Raw genomic sequence first — 20213 nt, 5'->3', positions numbered from 1 at the left:
CCCAGCTTTACTCCCTTGCGCACGCGAAATTGAGCCGCCATCGTCAACTCACCCTCGTACGTTTTACTCGCACATACGGCATACCACACACGGCGACGTTGTTATCGCCCTGGGACTTTAAACGGAACATCACGGCGACAGCAATAGTACCCCTGGAGTATCCATATGCACTAACAAAAAAAAGAGTGACCCTTGCTCCACTAAGGGAGAAACGGCGATATCCCCTGTGTTCGTTTTTAAATGGAGCAAGTCTCCTCTCTCATGCATGGAAGCTGCGGTTCCTCCCTCTCCAAAACTAAAATGGCCGACTACAGGCAAGCGAAGCGATGGATGCGACTAGACCTACGAATTGTGCTAGTTCGCAGATGGAAAACAATGTACGCGTCATAAGCATAGTGTACGTTACTGCTTTTTGCCAAAAAGAAAAAAAAACACTTTCGCTAAGCCTTCTTTGGCGCATACTAGCAACTAGGTGCATGTACGACACGATTTTGTACCGATGCCATCCGCTCTACTGCCTCGCTTATCACCCACCGTTGACGGCCGGCTGATCATATTAATAGACAGTTTTAGTACGGCGCCATGACGATACGTACGCAGCACGCAAGCACTTTGTGGAACGTAGGAGCATGTGTCACGTTAGGCCGTTTAGTACTGCGAAATGTCTACGCGGGCGAGCGTTAGACAACGGGTGCGTGTGAGTGCGTTGGCCGCATCCGCCAGTACGTCGAACCATCGGTCGAACTGTAGACGGTGTTCATCTCGCCAACGTGATGTAACGTGTCGGTGCGTTCACGCTACGTCGAACAATATTTAGGCCTTTACGAGACTACTTTTAATACGGATGCAATACACGAATAATATCAAGAAAAATAAAGACCAAGTACTCGCTTTCTGAAGCTGGCACGGTTATTTGCGACGAACTGCGCCAACAGGAGGTCGAGCCTTTCGCGCAAACAGCACACACTGAACACTTTCTCAAATATTACAGGATCTCTTAAGATCTCTCCTAAGAGGTGAACGGCGAAAGCCTATTCTTCCTCCTCTTATCGTTTGCCTCTTCTCTTTCTCTTCTTTCTTTTAGTCATTACTGCTCACTACTACTAAGCATTTTTGTCATTCGTAATCAATTGTGGTCATTACAAGCGGTCGTTAGACATGTTGGTCAGTCATTACAAGTCATTTTAGTCATAATAACTTATTAATGGTCATTACTAAGCACTTTTAGTCATTTGTAAACAATTGTAGTCGTTACAAGTTGTCCTTAGACAAATTGGTCATTTCGTAGTCATTACTAGTCATTACAAGTAATTTCAGTCATTATTATTCGTTACTGCTTACTACTAAGCCTCTTTAGTCATTTGTAATAAACTGTGGTCATTACAAGTCGTCAGATATATTGGTCATACCATAGTCGTCAGTAGTCACTACAAGTCATTTCAGTCATTATTACTCGTTACAGGTCATTACTAAATATTTTAGTCATTTATAACCAATTGTTGTCGTTACAATCCATAGTTAGGCATATTGGACATCTCGTAGTCATCAGTAGTTATTACAAGTCATTTCTGTCATTATTAGTCATTACTGGTCCTTACAAAGCATTTTGGTCATTTCTGATCAATTGTAGTCGTTACAAGTTTTCCTTAGACATATTAGCCATTTCATAGTCATTACTATTCACTGCAAGTCATTTCTGTCATTATTAGTCATTACTGCTCACTCGTAAGCAAGTTTAGTATTGTAATCAATTGTGGTCATTACAAGCCGTTGTCAGACATATTGGTCATTTCCTAGTCATTAGTGGTCATTTAAGTCATTACTACTCATTACTTGACATATCTAGTAACTTCTAATCAATTTTGGTCATTACAAGCCGTCGTTAGACATATTGGTCATTTCGGAGTCATTAGTAGTCATTACAAGTCATTGTAGTCGTTATTAGTGATTACTAATGATTATTAACCTCTACCAATCTCTATTATAACGTTATCCTTCCATGTCACTATCAAGCATTTTTCATTCTTTAATCCGTCTTCGAGGTCTCTCCGCTAGGGGGCCGTGGAGTACTGACGTACCTCACATGGGCTCCCGCGTCTTGCGCTCATTTCTACAGAAAGGCCACTCACCCCTTTCATTTTGCACTGACAGAATCAGCAAGCTCCAAGGAACCAGGGGATACAACCTACTTTAAAGGTGAGTGCGTTTTGGTCAAGATTTTGAGCTTGATCTTCACCGACTATCCCGCGCCATGCTAAGCCTAACGCCGCGCGAGACCCCACCGGCCCGCCAGGGAGAACCGCCGTCGCACGTGCAACAGGCACACGGTGCGCATGAAAGGAGGCCGACAGCGCTCGCTGCCGCGCGTGCGTTGCACGTGCACTGTGAGCCGAAGAGGAGGATTGGCGCTCGCAGGCGCTGCGGCTGACAAGCAGACTTTGAGATGAGCCAAGAAACACCCGCGATGGACGCGATGTCAAGCGAACGACAAGAAGAAACAAGTGCAATGCATACAGACTCAGCGGAAGAAGCCAACGTCGCGCAATATTGGACCTACAATAAAAACAGCGGCGGAACTATAGACCTTAACGACCAATGGCTGACATGGGAAAGGAAAGGAAACAAGGAAATCACGCGCATCAAAGCCCCCACAGTGACTCAATCCACACAACAGCCACGTATCCAGCTTTTCTGGACACAAGGGGTTTAGTTCGCGTGAGTGCCGCCACGTGGCGTACTCGCCTTAATCTTTTCAAACTTCCCGCGATGACGCGTGATGACGTCAACCAAACAAAAATAATAAAAAATAAAAGCTATCCCAGCGCATAAACTTTGCCACAATGCTTGTCGCGCTGGCGTTATCAGTGTTCTTGATAAAGCGTATTCGCTCGTCAGCTGGAAATTACTCGTCATCCTAAGAGCGTTTAGTCGCGACGAGCAATGGTTGATTCTGGGCTTTTGATGCGGTTCTTTTTTTTTCTTTTTTTTTCTTTCTTTTTTCATTCTACGTAGTAAAGAAGCTAGCCTAACCGTCAGAAGCACTTCGGGGCAGCCTTTCTTCAGTCGGCACACATTGTTAACGTCCGAGCATCGCACAGCGTCTACTAGCGGCGCCGTCATGGACGGATTTTGACCTATCGCTTTCATTAAGGTGCCCCCCATTATTTCGCTAGCGATTCTGCAATGCGCACTCATGGGCTACCGCCGCAGCTGCAAATCTAGATGCACTTAAGTATTAAGACATATACGTGGATATGTTGGTTTTTCATCGTGACACAAAAGTCACGACACAAGAGTTGAGCAAACTGCCCCTGTGTCGTCGCAGGGTGTGAGACCGGGCTAGTTGGTATTCCATGCGAAAGTGACTAGCGCAAGAGTGGACACGGGACACTAAAGAGGCGACAAGGATAAGCGCAAACTTCCAACTGGGCGCTTGTCCTTGTAGCGTCTTTAGTGTCCCCTGTCCGCTCTTGCGCTAGTCACTTCAGTCTGTGTCGTCGTCTGTTAGCATGCTATGGCCGAAGCTGCTCGCAATATTACGTCACGATTTACTGGCCACCAGGCCAGGTACACCCTTGGGTGCAACATATACAGTATTTGCAGTTAATTTCCAAAGTAGTCTCCCATGGCGGTTATCCGCGTGCGTGAAGCAAGAGCGCTATTTAAAGTTATTGTGCAGTAATATATGCGGGATTTGTATGTCCTCCACATTCTCTACCATGTTGCCGTTCCGCCTTTATTATATAGCCGCAATGTAGACTAGCAGCTATAGAACGCCATAAAGGCTATATCCACATACTCAAAAACCTCACGCACAACTCCTGACACTTAGTTGAATTCAAGAGTTGTGCGACTGCCCAGGACATCCTTAACGAATGTTACATAACACATTATGAGGTTTTACTTGCCAAAACCACGATTTCATTATGAGGCAAGCCGTAGTGGAGGATTCGGGAATAATTTAGACCACTTGGGATTTTTTACCTTGCGCCTAACCCTAAGTACGCGGGTTTTCGCATTTCACAGCCATTGAAACACGGCTGCCGTGGTTGGGATTCGATCCCGAGACCTCGCGTTTAGCAGCCGAACCCAATAAAAGCTAAGCAACTACGGAGGGGAAGGAATGTTGGCAGTAGGAGGAAGGTGACAGCCGGCACGTGAGACAATTTGTTCCTATCCTCATTGCGCGAGAATCGGTACCATCTATCGAAGAATGACACCGTAGAATGCACTGTATTCAATGTGATGCAGTCCGCGTCCAATATTTCAGACCCGAATCATACTGTAACTACTGACGACCAGGAATCTCGCTAATACGTGCAGTCGCTTGACAGCTGTCGAGCGCTGGCGTCGGCCACAGGACCTACTTGGCCTTTGTTCAACACTTGCCGACATTCTTGCCTTATTTCACACCATTGCGTTTCAGCTGAACTGCTTCAACAGCCAATTTATCTGTGCCAAAATTTGGCCGCCCTGTCAACGTTGTGGTTTCTTATTTTTAAGTCATCTTTTATATTTAGGCGAATGATGTCCTGAAATTTCCAGCGGTTTCAACTTTCCCAAAATGTCCGCATTTTTGTCGGCCTCTGTTCATATTTTGGAGGATTTTAATAGACGTGGAAACCATTGCGTGGCCCCCTGACCAAGCTGCTCAAAAAGACATTTTATATCCCTGAGATCTTGTGCAAGCTTCTGCCTTCTTGCCGTTCATCATCCTCCTGATTTCCCTGTCAACTGTATCCCATTTTGACGACTCCAATCCCACGAAAGTTGCAACGATATGATGTCCATGGGATAAAAGCCATTTAAATCAATTCTACTGTGGATACGACAGCCGCTTTTGCTCACTGTGAATGGAAATATTGCGTTAATGAACGCTATTCTTAAGCATTTAAATTGACAGTCAAAAAATTATGCGGATCCCATGTATGTGCGAATCGATGTAAGGAAAGCTTTCTGTGTTTGTTGTCATTGTCATACGTAATCTCCACAGAGTAGACAGGCACTCTCTAATGAAACGCTGTCAATGTTTGCCTGGTTACGCCTGCTATTGTGATGATAATAAACGGAACTTCAACTCATTTTCTCAGAAATAAACGCTGAATGAAATGCTGACGTCATCCTAAACAAGATCAACAAGCGCCGTAGTGCTCGATCTTATGATGTCCCTATTCGTAAGCTTATATTTGTGATTTATTTTTTTCGAGGGGGGGCGATGGGGGGGGGGGTGCTCTTGTACCCTAAAAGTGTCCCTCGGACGTCTCTAATGTGCTCGTTTTTATTCTCAAGTACCCAACGAAAACTCTCATCGCTGCAACTTCATGATGTCCTGGTGGCAGGTCACCATGGCGTGTCGCGCAAGTATGACCACGCTGATTCATTAGGGTTGACATATACTATCTTGTGCGTGATACTTCACCACATTCATTTTTCAAACTATGCCAGAGCTCGAAAAGGGCGGCCAACTCGCTACGTCCCTTTCCTCTGTTTTCTTCCGCAAAGTGTGTGTGTATCGCTGTGCGGCCATGCCGCCGCCACCGCTACCTTTGGATGACATCAAGATTGTCTACCGCCCACAAGCTGACCTTGAACTCGCCAAATGGTCACTCACTGCAGTCACTCACGCAGTCGGAAGATCCAGCGTAATATTGCAGAAAGAATTCCATGACAACGGTCGAGTGCAAATGCAAAAAGAAGAAAACCTCATCATTGCAAGTATAGCAAACAAGAACTACGCTCAAAACTTAGCCAAGGTCACTAACATACAGCTTGGAGGCAACATTTACAACGTAAAAGTCAATTCGCGTCTACCTGCAGATGTCAGCAAAGGTGTTATCGACGGTATCACGCCTGGGACTTGCAGCCAGTGCGGAACTAATGGATGGAATTCGAGTGCCAGCACGCTATACAGTCCTCAACGCCCGCAAGCTCGGACGGCATGCGGCGGTGATCATCTATTTTGAGGGCCCACACGCCCCCTACAACATCATTTATCAGAGCGGCGACTACCGATGCAAGCCCTACCGCAAATCATCTCAGTATTGTCGAACCTGTGGCAACCTCGGACATCGTCAAGACGTTTGTCCAAAACTCCAAATTTCTGCTACAAATGTGGCAAAACAAACCAACCCCCGAACCATGACTGCCATCCCACGTGCAAGATTTGCGGAGAAGGACACGAAACGGCTGGGAAAGAATGCAAGAAAAAGCTCAAGCCCAACCCACCGCCTTACCAAATAAGACAGCAATGGCAAAACAGGATCCCAGACCGAGACAGTCGACGGAGCTCCAACCGCGATGTGTTCCCGCAACTACGCCCAGCCAATGGATGCGCCGCCAACTCAAGTGACGCCTCCAGTATCACCGCAAGAACTAGCAGACCCACGTCAAGATCACGATCAAGATCGCGGTCACGCTCTCGAAAACGCGTGAATTTTACGCTGAAGTGGCCAGTGGATGCGCCGGCAACTCAAGTAACGCCTCCAGTGGCACCGCAAGAAGTAACAGACCCACGTCAAGATCACGATCACGATCGCGATCGCGTTCCCGAAAACGCGTGAATTACGCTAAAGTGGCCGGCACCTCTGGCAGTGCCAGCGTCGGATCGGCAGAAGTGGTAGCCGTAAGAGCCCTCGTGAGCAAGCTACAAAATCAACAAAGTCTCATAGACAGACTATTCTAAAGATGCAAAGAATACGTACATGGAAGCAAGCAACCATTTACAGCGCTAACGACAGGGGCAGTTGATTCCGCGGTCGTAGCTAGAGTTCAAAACCATCTCCAGGCTTTCGAGGACGTCTTCCCAAAGAACATCCTCGCCCTGATTGAAAACATCACCAAGCCTATCGTCGAGAAGATTGCGACCCTTAACACCCAAGTCACCACCCTCGCAAATCAAGTCGCCACTCTCACAAGCCAGGTTACCGGCCTAACAGCCCCGGTCAACAATTTCATAGCATACGCAAAGAAAAAATATGTCACGAAGTCCTACCTCGACAGCCTTCTCAACACGACCGAGCAGGGTAGAAAGAAGGCTCGCACGAACGGTCGCAATGCCTCCCGCTCGATCTCACCCAACCATAAAGCTGCCTGTGAAGCTGAAGACCCTCATGATGGCGACATCTAAAACCACAACAAAGAGCTCGCAAAATACTCTGCGCATTTGGCAATGGAACTGTCGATCCTTTGATCCCCGGTATGCAAACCTACAAGAACTCGTCAAACTGGACCACCCTGAGGTAATTGCCCTGCAGGAAACCAATACCCACAACGTTCGACTTCAAGGATAAACCGCTCATGCACGAACTCAACGCATAGCCGTCCTTACCAAGAAAACTCTCACAACGCAGGAACACGAAATAGAAGACATCACCATCGAGCACACCCTAGAGGAGATCATACCAGACAGAAAAACGCAGCAAAGCCTCTTTATCGCCAGCATATACAGCCCTCCTCGGGATCAACTTCCGGAATTCGACCACTTTGTCCGTGAACTCGGGAAACGCACGAAAGGCCACCAAGTTGTCATAGTGCCAGATTTCAACGCCGCACATACAGCATGGGCTTATCCTAACACCCCCAAGAAGCTTGCGCGAGTGCACGACACTGCTCAACACCACAGGCTGACCCTCTGGAACGACCCATTGCAGGCCACGAGAGTCGGGAACAGTGTCTCCAGGGACACAAACCCGGACCTTACGTTCACAGCGATCATCCACTGGACCGAGTGGAGTCGACAATCGGTGACGCTCGGAAGCGACCACCACATTATCCAACTTGACATCGTGCATAACCAGAAACCAACCAAGGCTGAAGTTGCTCGACTAACAGACTGGAAGTCCTTTACAGACAACCTCAGCGGCAACACAACAATCGACGACATTGACCATTGGCTCAAGGGCCTTCTCATCACCGCAGAAAACCACACCAAGACCATCCAGCTAAGCACCAACACCCCCGCAGTCGACCCGCATCTCCTTCATCTCTGGGAGGCCAAAAGAAGCCTCCTGAAGAGGTGGAAGAGACAAAAGCTCTATAGAAAAATTAAGCAACGAATCGCGCTTCTCACCATACAGGCCCAAGATTGCGCGGAGCAACTTAGCAGGTGAAATTTACACACCTTTTGTAACAGTATACAAGGGACACTCAGCGCTAAGAAAACCTGACATCTCCTACGCGCTCTCATGGCTACCGATCGCACCAAAACGCGACAGAGGCAGGATCTGCGCAGACTGATCCACAATCATGCTGGATCGGAGCATGATTTGCTTCGTGAGCTTCAGCAAAAACTTAGCAGCGACAAGCCCACTTCATCAGCAAGCGGAAAGACCTACGACGGTGCACCAAACCCAGATCTCGATTCACCATTCACCCACGCAGAGCTCCACGCATCCTCAGCCAAACTCACTAGAAACACCGGTCCCGGCAAGGACAGAATAACTAATAAGCTCCTACGCAACCTCCCGCAATCTGCCACTACAGCACTGCTACAGTACTACAACGACTGCTGCGAAAAGGAAGACCTACCAGCAGCCTGGAAGCAATCGGAGGTCACCATGATGCCAAAATCCAAGAAACCCCGTCACATCAAAAACCCGCGTCCCATTTCCCTCCCATCTTGCGTGGGCAAATTCCTCGAGCACATTGTGCACGACCGGTTAACAACATACCTCGAGGACAATGGACACTTGTCGCACACCATGTTCGGATTCCGACAGCATCTGTCCACGCAGGACGTCTCCTGCTCCTCGAAGAAGACTTGCTTCACTACCTCGATCACAGACGCAAATCATCAATCCTGGCAATCGACGTAAAGGGCGCATTCGACAACGTGAGCCACGAAGCCATACTCCGCAGCCTCGAAGATACACGCTGCGGAGCCTGGATCTATAACTCCATCAGCAGCTTTTTGACACACCGAACAACAACAGTAGGCGTCTGCAACCTCCGCAGCGATAAATTTCGGCTACCCAACAAAGGATTCCTCCCCCCCCCCCAAGGATCAGTTATTTCACCCCTCCTTTTCAATATCGCAATGATCAAGCTACCGAAACAACTGGACGCCATCCCAAACCTATGCCATGCCCTTTACGCTGACGACGTCACGCTCTGGACCAAAGCACGTACTACTGGACAACAAGAACGCAATCTACAAGAAGCCGTCGATACTATCGAAAGATACCTCCGAGACTGCGGTCTTCAATGCACACCCGAAAAGTCGGAGCTTCCGTCCTGAGAGCACGGACACGAGGAAGACCACCTAACTATATCAAATCCGATCCTAGCGTCTCACTCAACGGAACCAAGATTCCTACAGTCGGCTCTCTTCGCGTACTCGGACTTCACATCCACAAGGACGGATCAGGGGCGGCCACTCTCCCGCGTCTCCAACGCACACTGTCACAAGTTACACACCTCGTCAAGAGGATCACAAACCAAAGAAGCGGACTCAAGGAGCACACTACGCATAATTCAAGCTCTCCTAACTAGCGGTATCACCTACAGAACTCCCTACTTGACGCGCAAGCCAGCAGAAATCAAGAAACTCAATGTTGTCATTGGAAAGGCAATCAAAGTAGCCTTGACCCTCTCACCCATGGCATAAACGGAGAAACTCCTCAAGCTCGGCGTCCACAATACGTAGGAAGAGTTTGTCGAGGCTCATAAGATAAGCCATCTAGAGTGGCTGAAGCTCACGGCCACCGCACGTGCAGTTTTATGCTACCTCAACTACAGTGAAAGTTTCATTGAAGACACAGACCAGAAAGCAAGAATCCCACCTGCAGTCCGGGACTGTATCAGCGTTGCAAGTATACCCCGCAATATGCATCCAACTTATGATAAGGAGCGTCGGCAAAGCAGAATCCCGCACTCAGCAAGAAATACGGGAGAGACCCTGATACGAGGTACACCGATGCTGGCCGGTATATTAAACGGAACGTCTTTGCCCTAAGCGTCACGGATCACCAAGGCAAAGAACTTGCAGCTGTCACCATCCGAGCAAGAGCCCCCTAGACTGCAGAGGAAACGGCAATCGCTCTGGCAATAACAACTTGCCCTGAAGTAGTAGTAATATTAACACACTCCCAAGCAGCAGCACCCAACTATCAGAAAGGATGCGTATCAGAAACCGCGCTCAAAATACTAAGAAATCACATCGCACGCGCCCCGATCCCCGACACCCACATCAACTGGGTTCGAGGCCATCAGGGCATGACAGGAAATGAGGCGGTACACGCCGCTGCCAGCGAGTATACCATCCGGCTTTCCTGCCATTTCACACTAGGCCGGCCACCAACGTTGATGACATCGCCCTAAAGTACTCGGAGCTTCTGCAACACCACCGACTCAGCAGAAGAACGTACACTTTACCACACAAGAATCTGAGCAAAGAGGAAGAAGTCATACTGCGCCGCCTACAGACCAACACCTACGTACACGATATAATCATGCACAGACTATCCTACGTATCGTATGCATCCTGCGCAGTACTCGTACACATGCCCCCATTGCGACGTTCCAGACACCCTGCAACACATGGTTCAGGATTGCCCACGGCGTGACACATCCGCAAACCCTACCTCACGAGCTCCACAAGACGACTTGAAAGAAAGCCGCCCCATAGAAGCACGAAAAGAGCGCCCCAACTCACCGCATATCCGTACGACAACTGAAACGTAGGATGCCAAGCTTTCCTCTGATGACCTGGACGACCAACGCAATCTCGTCGCCCGGGCCAAGGAGCCAGCCCAAGCCAGAGGGTTCTTGGAATAAGGAATCCTCCCACCTAGGGTCAACCGGGTTCAGACTCGGTTTACCGTTTTGGAAAATAAAAGTTTAGTTCTCTCTCTCTCTCTCCGTCTTCGTATGGCGTGATGACACTTCGGCGGACACCTCGGCGGCCAGGTCTGCTGATACAAACTTTCCCATGAGCCTAGAAAGGCTTTCACCTTAGAAACAAGGTTCCTATTTTCGCTATGCATTGCCACCGTGCAGAATCCTGGAATGGCTTCTGCACTTTCACTTCACGCAGTAAATCCAAATCGTAGGCCATTAAAAAGTATAGCCTTTCGCTGGTCGCCTTTACCGCGGCCATCTTGCGAAACACTCTTGTCTGGCGCTCTCCCAAACAAACGAGAACCACAAGAGCAGCATGCAAGGCTCCCTACGTATGCACGCAAGAATCGGATTCGGGAGTACGCAGCGGCCGCGTACGCATCACGTATCGTTCGTGTTGCTTTCTGCACATGCGCACTTTGCATCACGTGGCAATCTTGCGTACGCAACGCCCTTTCGTACGCAACCTACGCAGTACTAAATCTAGATAGTTTCAGTTCGGCGTCCACAGGCACACTGTGTACGCAGCAAACCCGCGGAGGCGGCAGTGCGCATGCGCAGTACGCAGGAGCACGCACGGTATCTTGCGTGCGCCCGCAGCTTTTCAAAAGCTGCGTAGCGTACGCTGCGGCCTCAGCGGGCGTTGCGGGCCGTTCTCGCGTGTTCTCGCGTGTCCGCGAGAGCGCGTTTTTCGATATCGCTCGTGCCGAAGATATGACTCCGTCTTGTGGTTTGACTTCGTGGCGGCGGATATTGGCTACACAGTTTCAGAAGGTGGCATATCGCGGCGCTGAGTAGCACACTACTTTCAAATTAACTTTCTGGATCCTTTTTGTTTGTGCATTTGCTTATACCCTGCCTTTTAGGAAATACATCCTTTGATGGTCGATGCTTCCTGTCTCTGTAGTGTAGTGCGCGCTACACGATGCATCAAGGAGAAGCCGGCGCTGGCGGACGGAGACGCAGACGAACCGGCACGCAAATGACGCTGGATATACGGATGCATATCTGGTTGCATGGTGCGCTTCAGCGCCTCCTTGCTCTGCGGCAGAGTTTGTGTTCCAACTGTGGAGTTGACGGCGTCGGTTGCGGCGCTGGTGCGTTCACACCGCCCAGCTACGCGCCCACGACAGCAGCAAACGTATTTTGCTTTCGCTTCGAAGCCGTTGGGGATGGCGCTTCAAAACGGCCATAAATGCTTACGCTTGAGGTAGCTTAACCTTTTCCTCATCCTAATTTTCCGCATCAAAACAAGAAAGGCTGGCTGATATCTGCGGTGTCTAGGCCGAGATGCCTGACTACGGGCTTATCTCCTTTTGCGTCGAGAGCGGGGTGCTGCTTTGAGTTGAACTATTGTCGTATCGCCGCTCCCGTTAAAGATAGAGTTTTGATCCTGGCTTCTCATGAAAGGTTTAGACCTCAGGGTTTGCTGCTCAGCATTACTCGCCGTCGAAAAGAAGTTATTGTAGCCGATGTTTGGGTCACCGACGGCGGCAACGCAAGATACGCACGCAAGGGAGAAACGTTCCTCCCCTTTTGATTGCCACAAGAGGGCACGACAAGTGAAGTGCGTGTGAAGGAGGAACTCACGGGCCTGAAGGGGGAAAACGGCTAGTTCCTCCTTTCACGTTCCCTTCTTTTTAATCGTGTATAATTGCTATCACAATAAAACTCACATGTATGAAGTCACACTGCCTGCTAACAGGAAGACGTAAGGGACGGGCTGTCATTGATTACAATATCACAGAAAGAAGACGAGTCCCGAGGTAAAAAATTTTGAACGACAAAAATTACGGGTTTTTTAGCTTCTGGAAGGAATGAACTGCCTGAATAATAAAGTCAACACATCTATTTTCAGCAAGACCTCGTTTAACTGAAGGAACGTTCTTATCCTAAATATCAGTGAAAATATAAAACTGATGGACATTTAGTTATCCCTACGTGTATGAATGCGAAGGCATTGCGATTTACCACCGTGCGATGCGTATGCTCTTTCAGTGGTGCGAATTCAACTTCGCCATCTCAACGCGCATCACAACGCGTTTTTCACACAGACGCCACAGCATGCGAGAGGAGGACATGCTCAAGCTGGTCAGAAACCTGGTGGTCAGCCGAGCGGCATACAGCCTCCCCTACTACAATCCCATCACGAGTGAGGTGCAACAGGCGGACGCGATTCTAAGCAAAGCCTACAAAACCGCACTCCACCTTCCCCACAACACTTCAATCGAAAAGCTCCTAGCCTTAGGACTACACAACACCTTCGAGGAATTGAGAGAGGCGCAACTAGTCTCCCAACTGCGCAGACTACAGCAGACGCCATCTGGCAGGGAGCTCCTGAGGAAACTAGACTGCGCCGATCAACTTCAAGAGATACAGAGGACCGAAACAATTCCAGACGAGTATCGCGACACACTAGATGTACCACCCATACCCAGGAACATGGATCCCAACCTACACAAAGCGCGCAGAGAGGCGAGGGCTGGATACCTACCAAAGACGTGTCCTAACTGTCACTTTTTACCGCTAGACTTCGACCTGCCGCCGTCGCTAATAATATGTCAGACATAAGGATCGGCTGTACAATTTTGTCCTGCGAACAATTCTAGTTCAAGAAATTTTTGTGAATAGTGGTTCAGCATAAAAGTGAACTCGTGGCGTCTGATGAGGACGCGTAAACGAAGGCTCGGTGCATCTGCATGCATACCCGGTTTGCTAAAGATGCTTCGTCGACTCAGTTAATCCAGCTTGATCCGGTAGGCATACAATGCGAAAAAGGTGTATTGAAGCCCTTTTTTTGTTGATCGTTGCCTTTATGTGCACGCTACATTGTATTAGGAAATTAGGCGAAAATTGCGCGGCACAATACTCAGGAATGCTACGGCGCTGAGAAAACATTCACGGCACACATCTGGAAAGGCGGCACTTCTTTTCCGAGGTCGTTCAGAACGTGCAAAACGTATGCAACGCTACATTTGATTCATCTATATATGCTGCTGCGTGCTCTCGTAGATGTAGAAATAGCACTCTAAAGAAGCAAAGCCATCTGCTGTATTTACTCACAGGTATAAAGCAGCAACGAGTGCCGCTAGAAGAACGACGACCGTGATTTGCGGCATAATTCTAGCAGCCTCCTGTTGTTCCAGTCGTACACTTTCTACGCGGAAAGGAAGTGCCGGAAGGCGCGTCGGGACAGCACGGTTAAATAGGAATCTCGTGGTGAATAACAAAACGTTTCTAGTCACACACACACACACACACGCGCACGCACACACACGCACGCACACACGCACACACACACACACACACACACACGCACGCACACACGCACACACACGCACGCACACACGCACACACACGCACGCACACACACACACACACACACACACACACACACACACACACACACACACACATATATATATATATATATATATATATATATATATATATATATATATATATATATATATATATATATATATATATATATATAAAGAGAGAGAGAAAGAGAGAGAGAGGAAATCGCGCACGGGTGGCTTGTCGAGCTTATCGCATTTTTCATTCCCGCGAGAATGCTTTACATAGCCTGACGCCTATTTCACATGCAAGCGACGGCGCGAGGATGGCCACGGCGGCACAGCGGCACGCAAACGTAGCTTCGTGTCACGTGCTCCGTTTTGGCGCGACGCCTGCAACTGCGAACGGTGTTGCTTGCGGAAAGCGCCTGCGAGCCGCGGTTTTCAGCGGTCTTCAAGGGCTGCGCCTTGCTCCACATTTGAGCTGCGCCCATCTGCTGCGGGTTTCATCGGTGTATTCAGTTGGTGCTCCACTTTCGCGTTTATAAACCTTGAAGAAAATGAGAAAACTGGGCGTCGATTGTTATTCACATTTATGTGTCTTTTAGCTCCATATAGTCGACAGTTTAAAAACCTTGTTAAGTACAGACACAGAGAATTAGCCATATATAAGCAAAGGAATGAGTTGGTTCGTATTTCAGCGATTCGGGCTTCTACCACGTGTACGTCTGCCAACGGCTCTTGTTTTCGAATGCCGCAAGGCGTTAGGGCTCCATTTCGGTCACCCGAAATTTCTTCCCAAGGAATCGTCCTCCTATCTTTGTTGCGAAAGTTCTTCATTTTAGCATGCCAACCAAGTGGACACTACACAACTTGTGTGACGAACATCTCGTTGACTACAATGCATGAAGTAGTTATTCTGAAGAAAGCGTCGAAGATCGAAAAGCAACCGCATCTCGAAATAGACTGAGCGAGGCATCTCTGACCGCGGTATTTGCGCAGATTCTGCAGGAGTGTCTGCTAAATACGAAACGAAGTGTGAAATAAAGAAAAAGATAACCAAGAATTTTTCCCGAATTCAATTTACCCTTGAGCGTACAAGTTTTTTAGTGCTACGGTAATGATTAAGTGCGTCGTCGTGTGCTCGAGGTGCATTCAAAGTTATATATACGTAACCTTCGTGCATCAGCCCTGTTGCATTATTTGTAGAACATACACGGGAAGTCCCGAGCGTTACGAGATCTTATATGAAGCCATCCGGAAAGCGTGCAATATGTGGCGGCACACGCAAGCAACCTTCCGGCGAACTTCTTGCAGAAACTGGGGTACACGCGAAACTCTGTAGGTCCGCTACCCCATACACCTTGTTTCACCTACACAAAACGACTGACGTTAGCGTATAGAGATGGAGATAATACAGGTGCCCACGAACTAGTGCAACTCTGTATGCCAGCCACCTCTTGCCCAGCACATACTCGCTCTTTGAAAGCCTATCCACGAATCGATTGTGCCGTAACTGGGAGGTCAGTAAGTTTGCGTAGGGCAACGTATTAGCGTGTAAAAGCCTATTCTGGAGTGGAAGTCACTAAGCGAACTTACGAGCAGATTTTGGCAAAAGAAAAATCTACCGAAAGAAAGCGTATTCCGAAAGCTTAAACTGTTCTTAAGAACAGAAAGCTTGTGATGCCCACCGCTGTAAACAAAAGCGCTGTGGTCGAAAAAAAAATGTGTAATGTAAGGCTAGCACAGGTGCGAACTTCAGTACTTCCGTCATAAGTAACCGTAAGTTGATTTGCAAAACCTAAACAGCCGTCGCAGATGACGACCGCATAAGAAATTTCTACGATAGGGGCGTAGCAGTCCTACGAACATAAGTATGTCGATCTGTGCCGTTCGAGCTGACGCGGGTAAGGACTGAAACGCGCCGTTACGGCTGATTGGCTAGAGGTCACTACTGATAGCCGAGGATGACGCGTGCTTATATCTTTGTGGGGCGCTCTCATTTGTAATCTTAGTGTGCATTGAAGTTTTAGTGCATAAATGTATTGAGCGTGCGCTGCTGGGGAAAGCAGTAACATTATTGCTTTGCGGCGAACTTCTGCCTAATGTCTGATAGGTTGTGTTTCTGTGCGCGCGCTATAGCCAGACATTTCATACTCGTGTTGGAGACAGCCGCGTCTCACAGGTCACAGTGGTGCTTGATTGAATGTAACTTGATTTATTAAGTGAAATAAAAAAAAGGAAGAGTGCTCGCAAGAAGCAAAGCAGGGAGTCAAGTGTCGCAGGGAAACTCACACATGGCGTCCGTCGAACATGTACACGGTCTCTCACGCTCACACTCGCACAGCCTTGTCTTCGTACGATCAAAGCGCACTCCCACAGAACAAAATCCCACAACCATCCACCATCGTCTCGGCCGCAGGTCGAGGTGTACAAGGTAGGGGGAGCCAGCTAGCAGCTTGTTAAACAGCTCAAACTCGCCATAACACTCTATTGGCCGTTAGCAAATAGAAGGGTAGCGTCGTTCCTTGTCAACCACCAAGTTTTTCATTTATTTGTTTTGAGCACTACTACGTTTCGATTTTTATACAGCGAAAGTTGTATATGACGAACCTACCGTATTTTTCTTTTTTTTTTTTGCCGTGCGTCACCAGAAACGGACTTGGCGATTTCTAGCAAACCCATACGGGTGCAATGCGGTGGCGCAGATGTCAAAATGCGAGACAGATTAGAATGCTGACAGTGAACAATAGCATGACACCAACGTTATCGCAGTATATAAGCAGGAGAGGTATGGGCGCTAAAACCAGCTGCGTTATCGGTGGAACAAACACGTATTAGGGGCGAGCTCCACCACTGGAAAAGCTGGCGCCACCGTCGGCGTGACGTGGCATGAGGGATCATGTGGACACAGCGGTCGTGTCGGCTGCTTGGGAAGCGCCGAAGCGAGCTGAAAACGAAAGTTTAAAGTCCCACCTGCGCCGCGGTTCTAATTAAGTGGTGAGGCTTTGCCGCCTTGGGTGTCAACTTGGCAACATTTGAAAGCACTATAATAGGTATTGGCTGCCTTTGGAGGCGTGCAGCATGGTAGGCTGCAGTGCCGGACGCACGCAACGGAGCCCGGTGTCAGCCTTATCCACACCTAGCCGCAGGGCAAGGAGCTGCGTGAAGCTTGGCTAGCGAAACTTAGAACCGACAGACAGCCATTTGCTACAACTCGGGTGTGCAGCAAGCACAATTTCTGCTACGGCGCCGGGACTGCGCGATGTTCGGAGAGTAGCAGAAAACGTGCACTGAAACGTTCGCCCGCGCCCGGCTGCCCGGCTAATGTCACGAGGCTTTATTAGGTCTATGAACTTGTTGATTCTAGATTCTGGCAAGTTCATTAGAATAGAGAGAGAGCAGTCACAAGAGCATTAAAAAAAGGCATGGCTTGCGGTCATATTTGTGTTATGAGTTGATGCACTGGATTACGAAAAAGAAGCAGAGAGAAATCACACGCTGAGAAGACCGATAAATATACAGTGCGGCGCAAGTTCAGAAATAATGTTCAAATGTCCAAGAATTTAGAAGACAAAAGAAGATTGAATCGTCACGAAGGCACATCACAGTCGCCGTAGGCGTCGAAGTCTCTATAACGAAATTATTTTTGAACAGTTCTGATAGCGTGCACGCAACAATTGTTGCTAGTGTGCTGTCAAATGCTCATATGCTGAGGCCTAAAGCTCACGGCACGGTACAAAAACGCGCTCAGAGCGAAAGCGAAACATTGTGCGCGGAAATGCATGCAGACGCACAGCCGGTCGCTGCGAACCCGTGCGATCGCTGCATTGAGTCTTCATTCTGTTCTGCTCAATTTGTTTATACAGACAACCCACTATAAGAACACACTTCATATAGTTTACTCTCAGCATTTGCCTACCTTTCATGCAAGAAGCCGGTTCGGGAGACTCTATCGCGGCGACCGCGCGCAGTGGCGTTCACTGTACGTATTCGGTAAAGAGATAGCGTCTGTAAACGATTCTGTGCTTTCAGTTTGCCCAAGATTATTGTACCGACAGTCAAAAACTTCCCTCGTTTTGAGAGTACCTACATAAATGTTCAGGAGAGCTGCCGCGTGGTGTCTTTATTGAGCACCGTAAGGGCCGATTTACTCTCAAACCGCCCATGGCCGCACGTCGCACCGCAAGCGAGCGGTTCGCCAGTAGTGGCCGACGTGACGTCACGAGAGGCGGTCGTGAACTTTTGCCTTCGTGCGGCGACCGCATAAACATGGCGCTGGTTCGTAGCGAAGCGGAGCGCGAGGCCTAGGCGTCTAGGCTGCAGCGGCAGTTTGTTTTTTGCGTGGTTTATTGTGATCATTGCAATAGCTATTCAGCAGCTGCAAAGCTATTTGTCTAACGCAAAAAGCAGCTGTACTCTTCCTGACGGTCTTCAGTACGTGCGATCGCCAAGGGAAACAGACGCATGTGCGTTGTGCTTACGCGAGGATCGGAAGGAATGAAGCCGCCGATTTCGTGTGTTTTAGGCCGTTTTTTGCATGTGCATTACAAACGCGCAGGCCATCGCATACACCTGCATTCTAAGCATGACACTAGTTCGGTACGCGCCAAAATGAAAATATTGTGATCACCCACCTCAGCATATGGTGTTCGTAGGTGTTGTGTGTGCGCGCTTCATCGATATGAAGATTGTAAGTTTGCGCAGTGTTCAGAAGTGATGACACGATGTGTAGCGATGAGCTTCATTGTCGTGTCATCGCAGTCATTCGTAATGTGTTGTTTGCGTCTTGCTTCGTGTGAGCTATTTTGCGGACTACGATGTGCATTGGTGACCGCGAACACGTACAGGACGTTCGAGCACTAGGGTGCTTACTTTTACGAATCGTACTGTGATGTGTACGTGCAATATGTCACAGTGGTGCTAGACGTATAAGTGTTCGTTTTATGCAATATGCATATGTTCTGAAGTAAACCGTGCATAAGCGTTGAGGGCGAGTTTTGGTACTGGCCCTTTCTGCCTCGTTCACGTATCTTGTGTGTTTTTCAGAAGTCATTTGTGTGCTATGAATGCGTTTATAATCCGTGAGGGCAATTTAAAGAACTGCTTAAAAGTTACATCAGTACTTTCGCGCTGTCGTGAAATGTGTTCGCGCGTATGAACGCAAATTTCGGGCACTCTTGATTTTTGTCATGTGGACATTGGTGTGAACAGCAGAAATACTGAGGCGTATTTCTAGATTAAGCAAAGTATACAGTCTCATACTGGGGAATGTGAGCGCCTTGCATGTGCAAGAAATTCAGCTGCTTGTTGTCAGTGCCCGAGTGCACACTGTTTGTGCAAACACCAGTGGCATGACATGATGAGCATATAATGTGTGAAAACTAGATACTTCCTTTTGATTCTTGACAACTTTGCATTTTATGATAAAAAGCCATATGCACGTAACAAAGTATGAAGCCGACAAAACAAGTGGTATGGTCAATATATGATTCGAGGATTGTAGCAGCAGAACTTAAGGAACACGTACGGACACAGAATGGACGATTAGACGAGAATGCAGCTGCACTGTCAACTGATTTCTTAATTGAAATTACCATGCTTATTTATTTCGTCGCCATATCTCTTATCTGTCTGAGGCTGTCTCAAAAAGGTGACTTCCTTTCTTGTCAAAGCGATTGACGGTGTGCTTACACATTTCGCTCCTGTTTTACCTATCTCAAATGCCTCAAGAACCTCCCGAGTTAGCCTATTGTTGTTCCTTTTCAGGACTTGCACTTCATGAAATTTGGGGGTGCACGTGCTTACTTAACTATCTTGTCCCTTCTTGTTCATTTCGCAACATTTGCAGTGCAAGGCCAGACTGCTGCCAGCGGTCCCTGAAAGTGATGATCCATGCCCTCTTGTTCGATCATTAAGGCATCTTCCTGTTTGCTCTATGGATTGTTTTCAATAGAACAGGAGGATGGCGTACACTACTCCTTTGACACAATCGCAGTATCTGCTCTGGTGCGTGATCTGGCATTGTAGTTCCTTTTTTTCCTGGTTCACTCGTGCGCACATACTTTTTCTCTTGTT

At 48.3% G+C, this 20213-nt stretch overlaps 1 protein-coding gene across 3 annotated transcripts in view; it reads right to left on the bottom strand.

The window, feature by feature from the left end:
* The window catches only part of LOC142572813 (cytochrome P450 3A31-like), a 185081-nt gene extending 171043 nt beyond the window's left edge, over positions 1–14038 (bottom strand). For 2 of the 3 annotated variants that reach the window (XM_075682183.1, XM_075682185.1), the window contains exon 1: positions 13900–14027. In XM_075682183.1, coding sequence (XP_075538298.1) covers positions 13900–13955 — 56 coding nt within the window. In that variant the 5' untranslated portion in view covers positions 13956–14027. Of the gene's footprint in view, positions 1–13899 lie in introns of all 3 variants that reach the window. The other variant, XM_075682184.1, reaches the window with a different exon arrangement.
* Between the last annotated feature and the right edge of the window lie 6175 nt (positions 14039–20213).

Source organism: Dermacentor variabilis, chromosome 2, assembly GCF_050947875.1.
Source record: "Dermacentor variabilis isolate Ectoservices chromosome 2, ASM5094787v1, whole genome shotgun sequence".
Classification (NCBI taxonomy): Eukaryota; Metazoa; Arthropoda; class Arachnida; order Ixodida; family Ixodidae; genus Dermacentor; species Dermacentor variabilis.
This window is presented reverse-complemented; position numbering and strand designations above follow the sequence as displayed.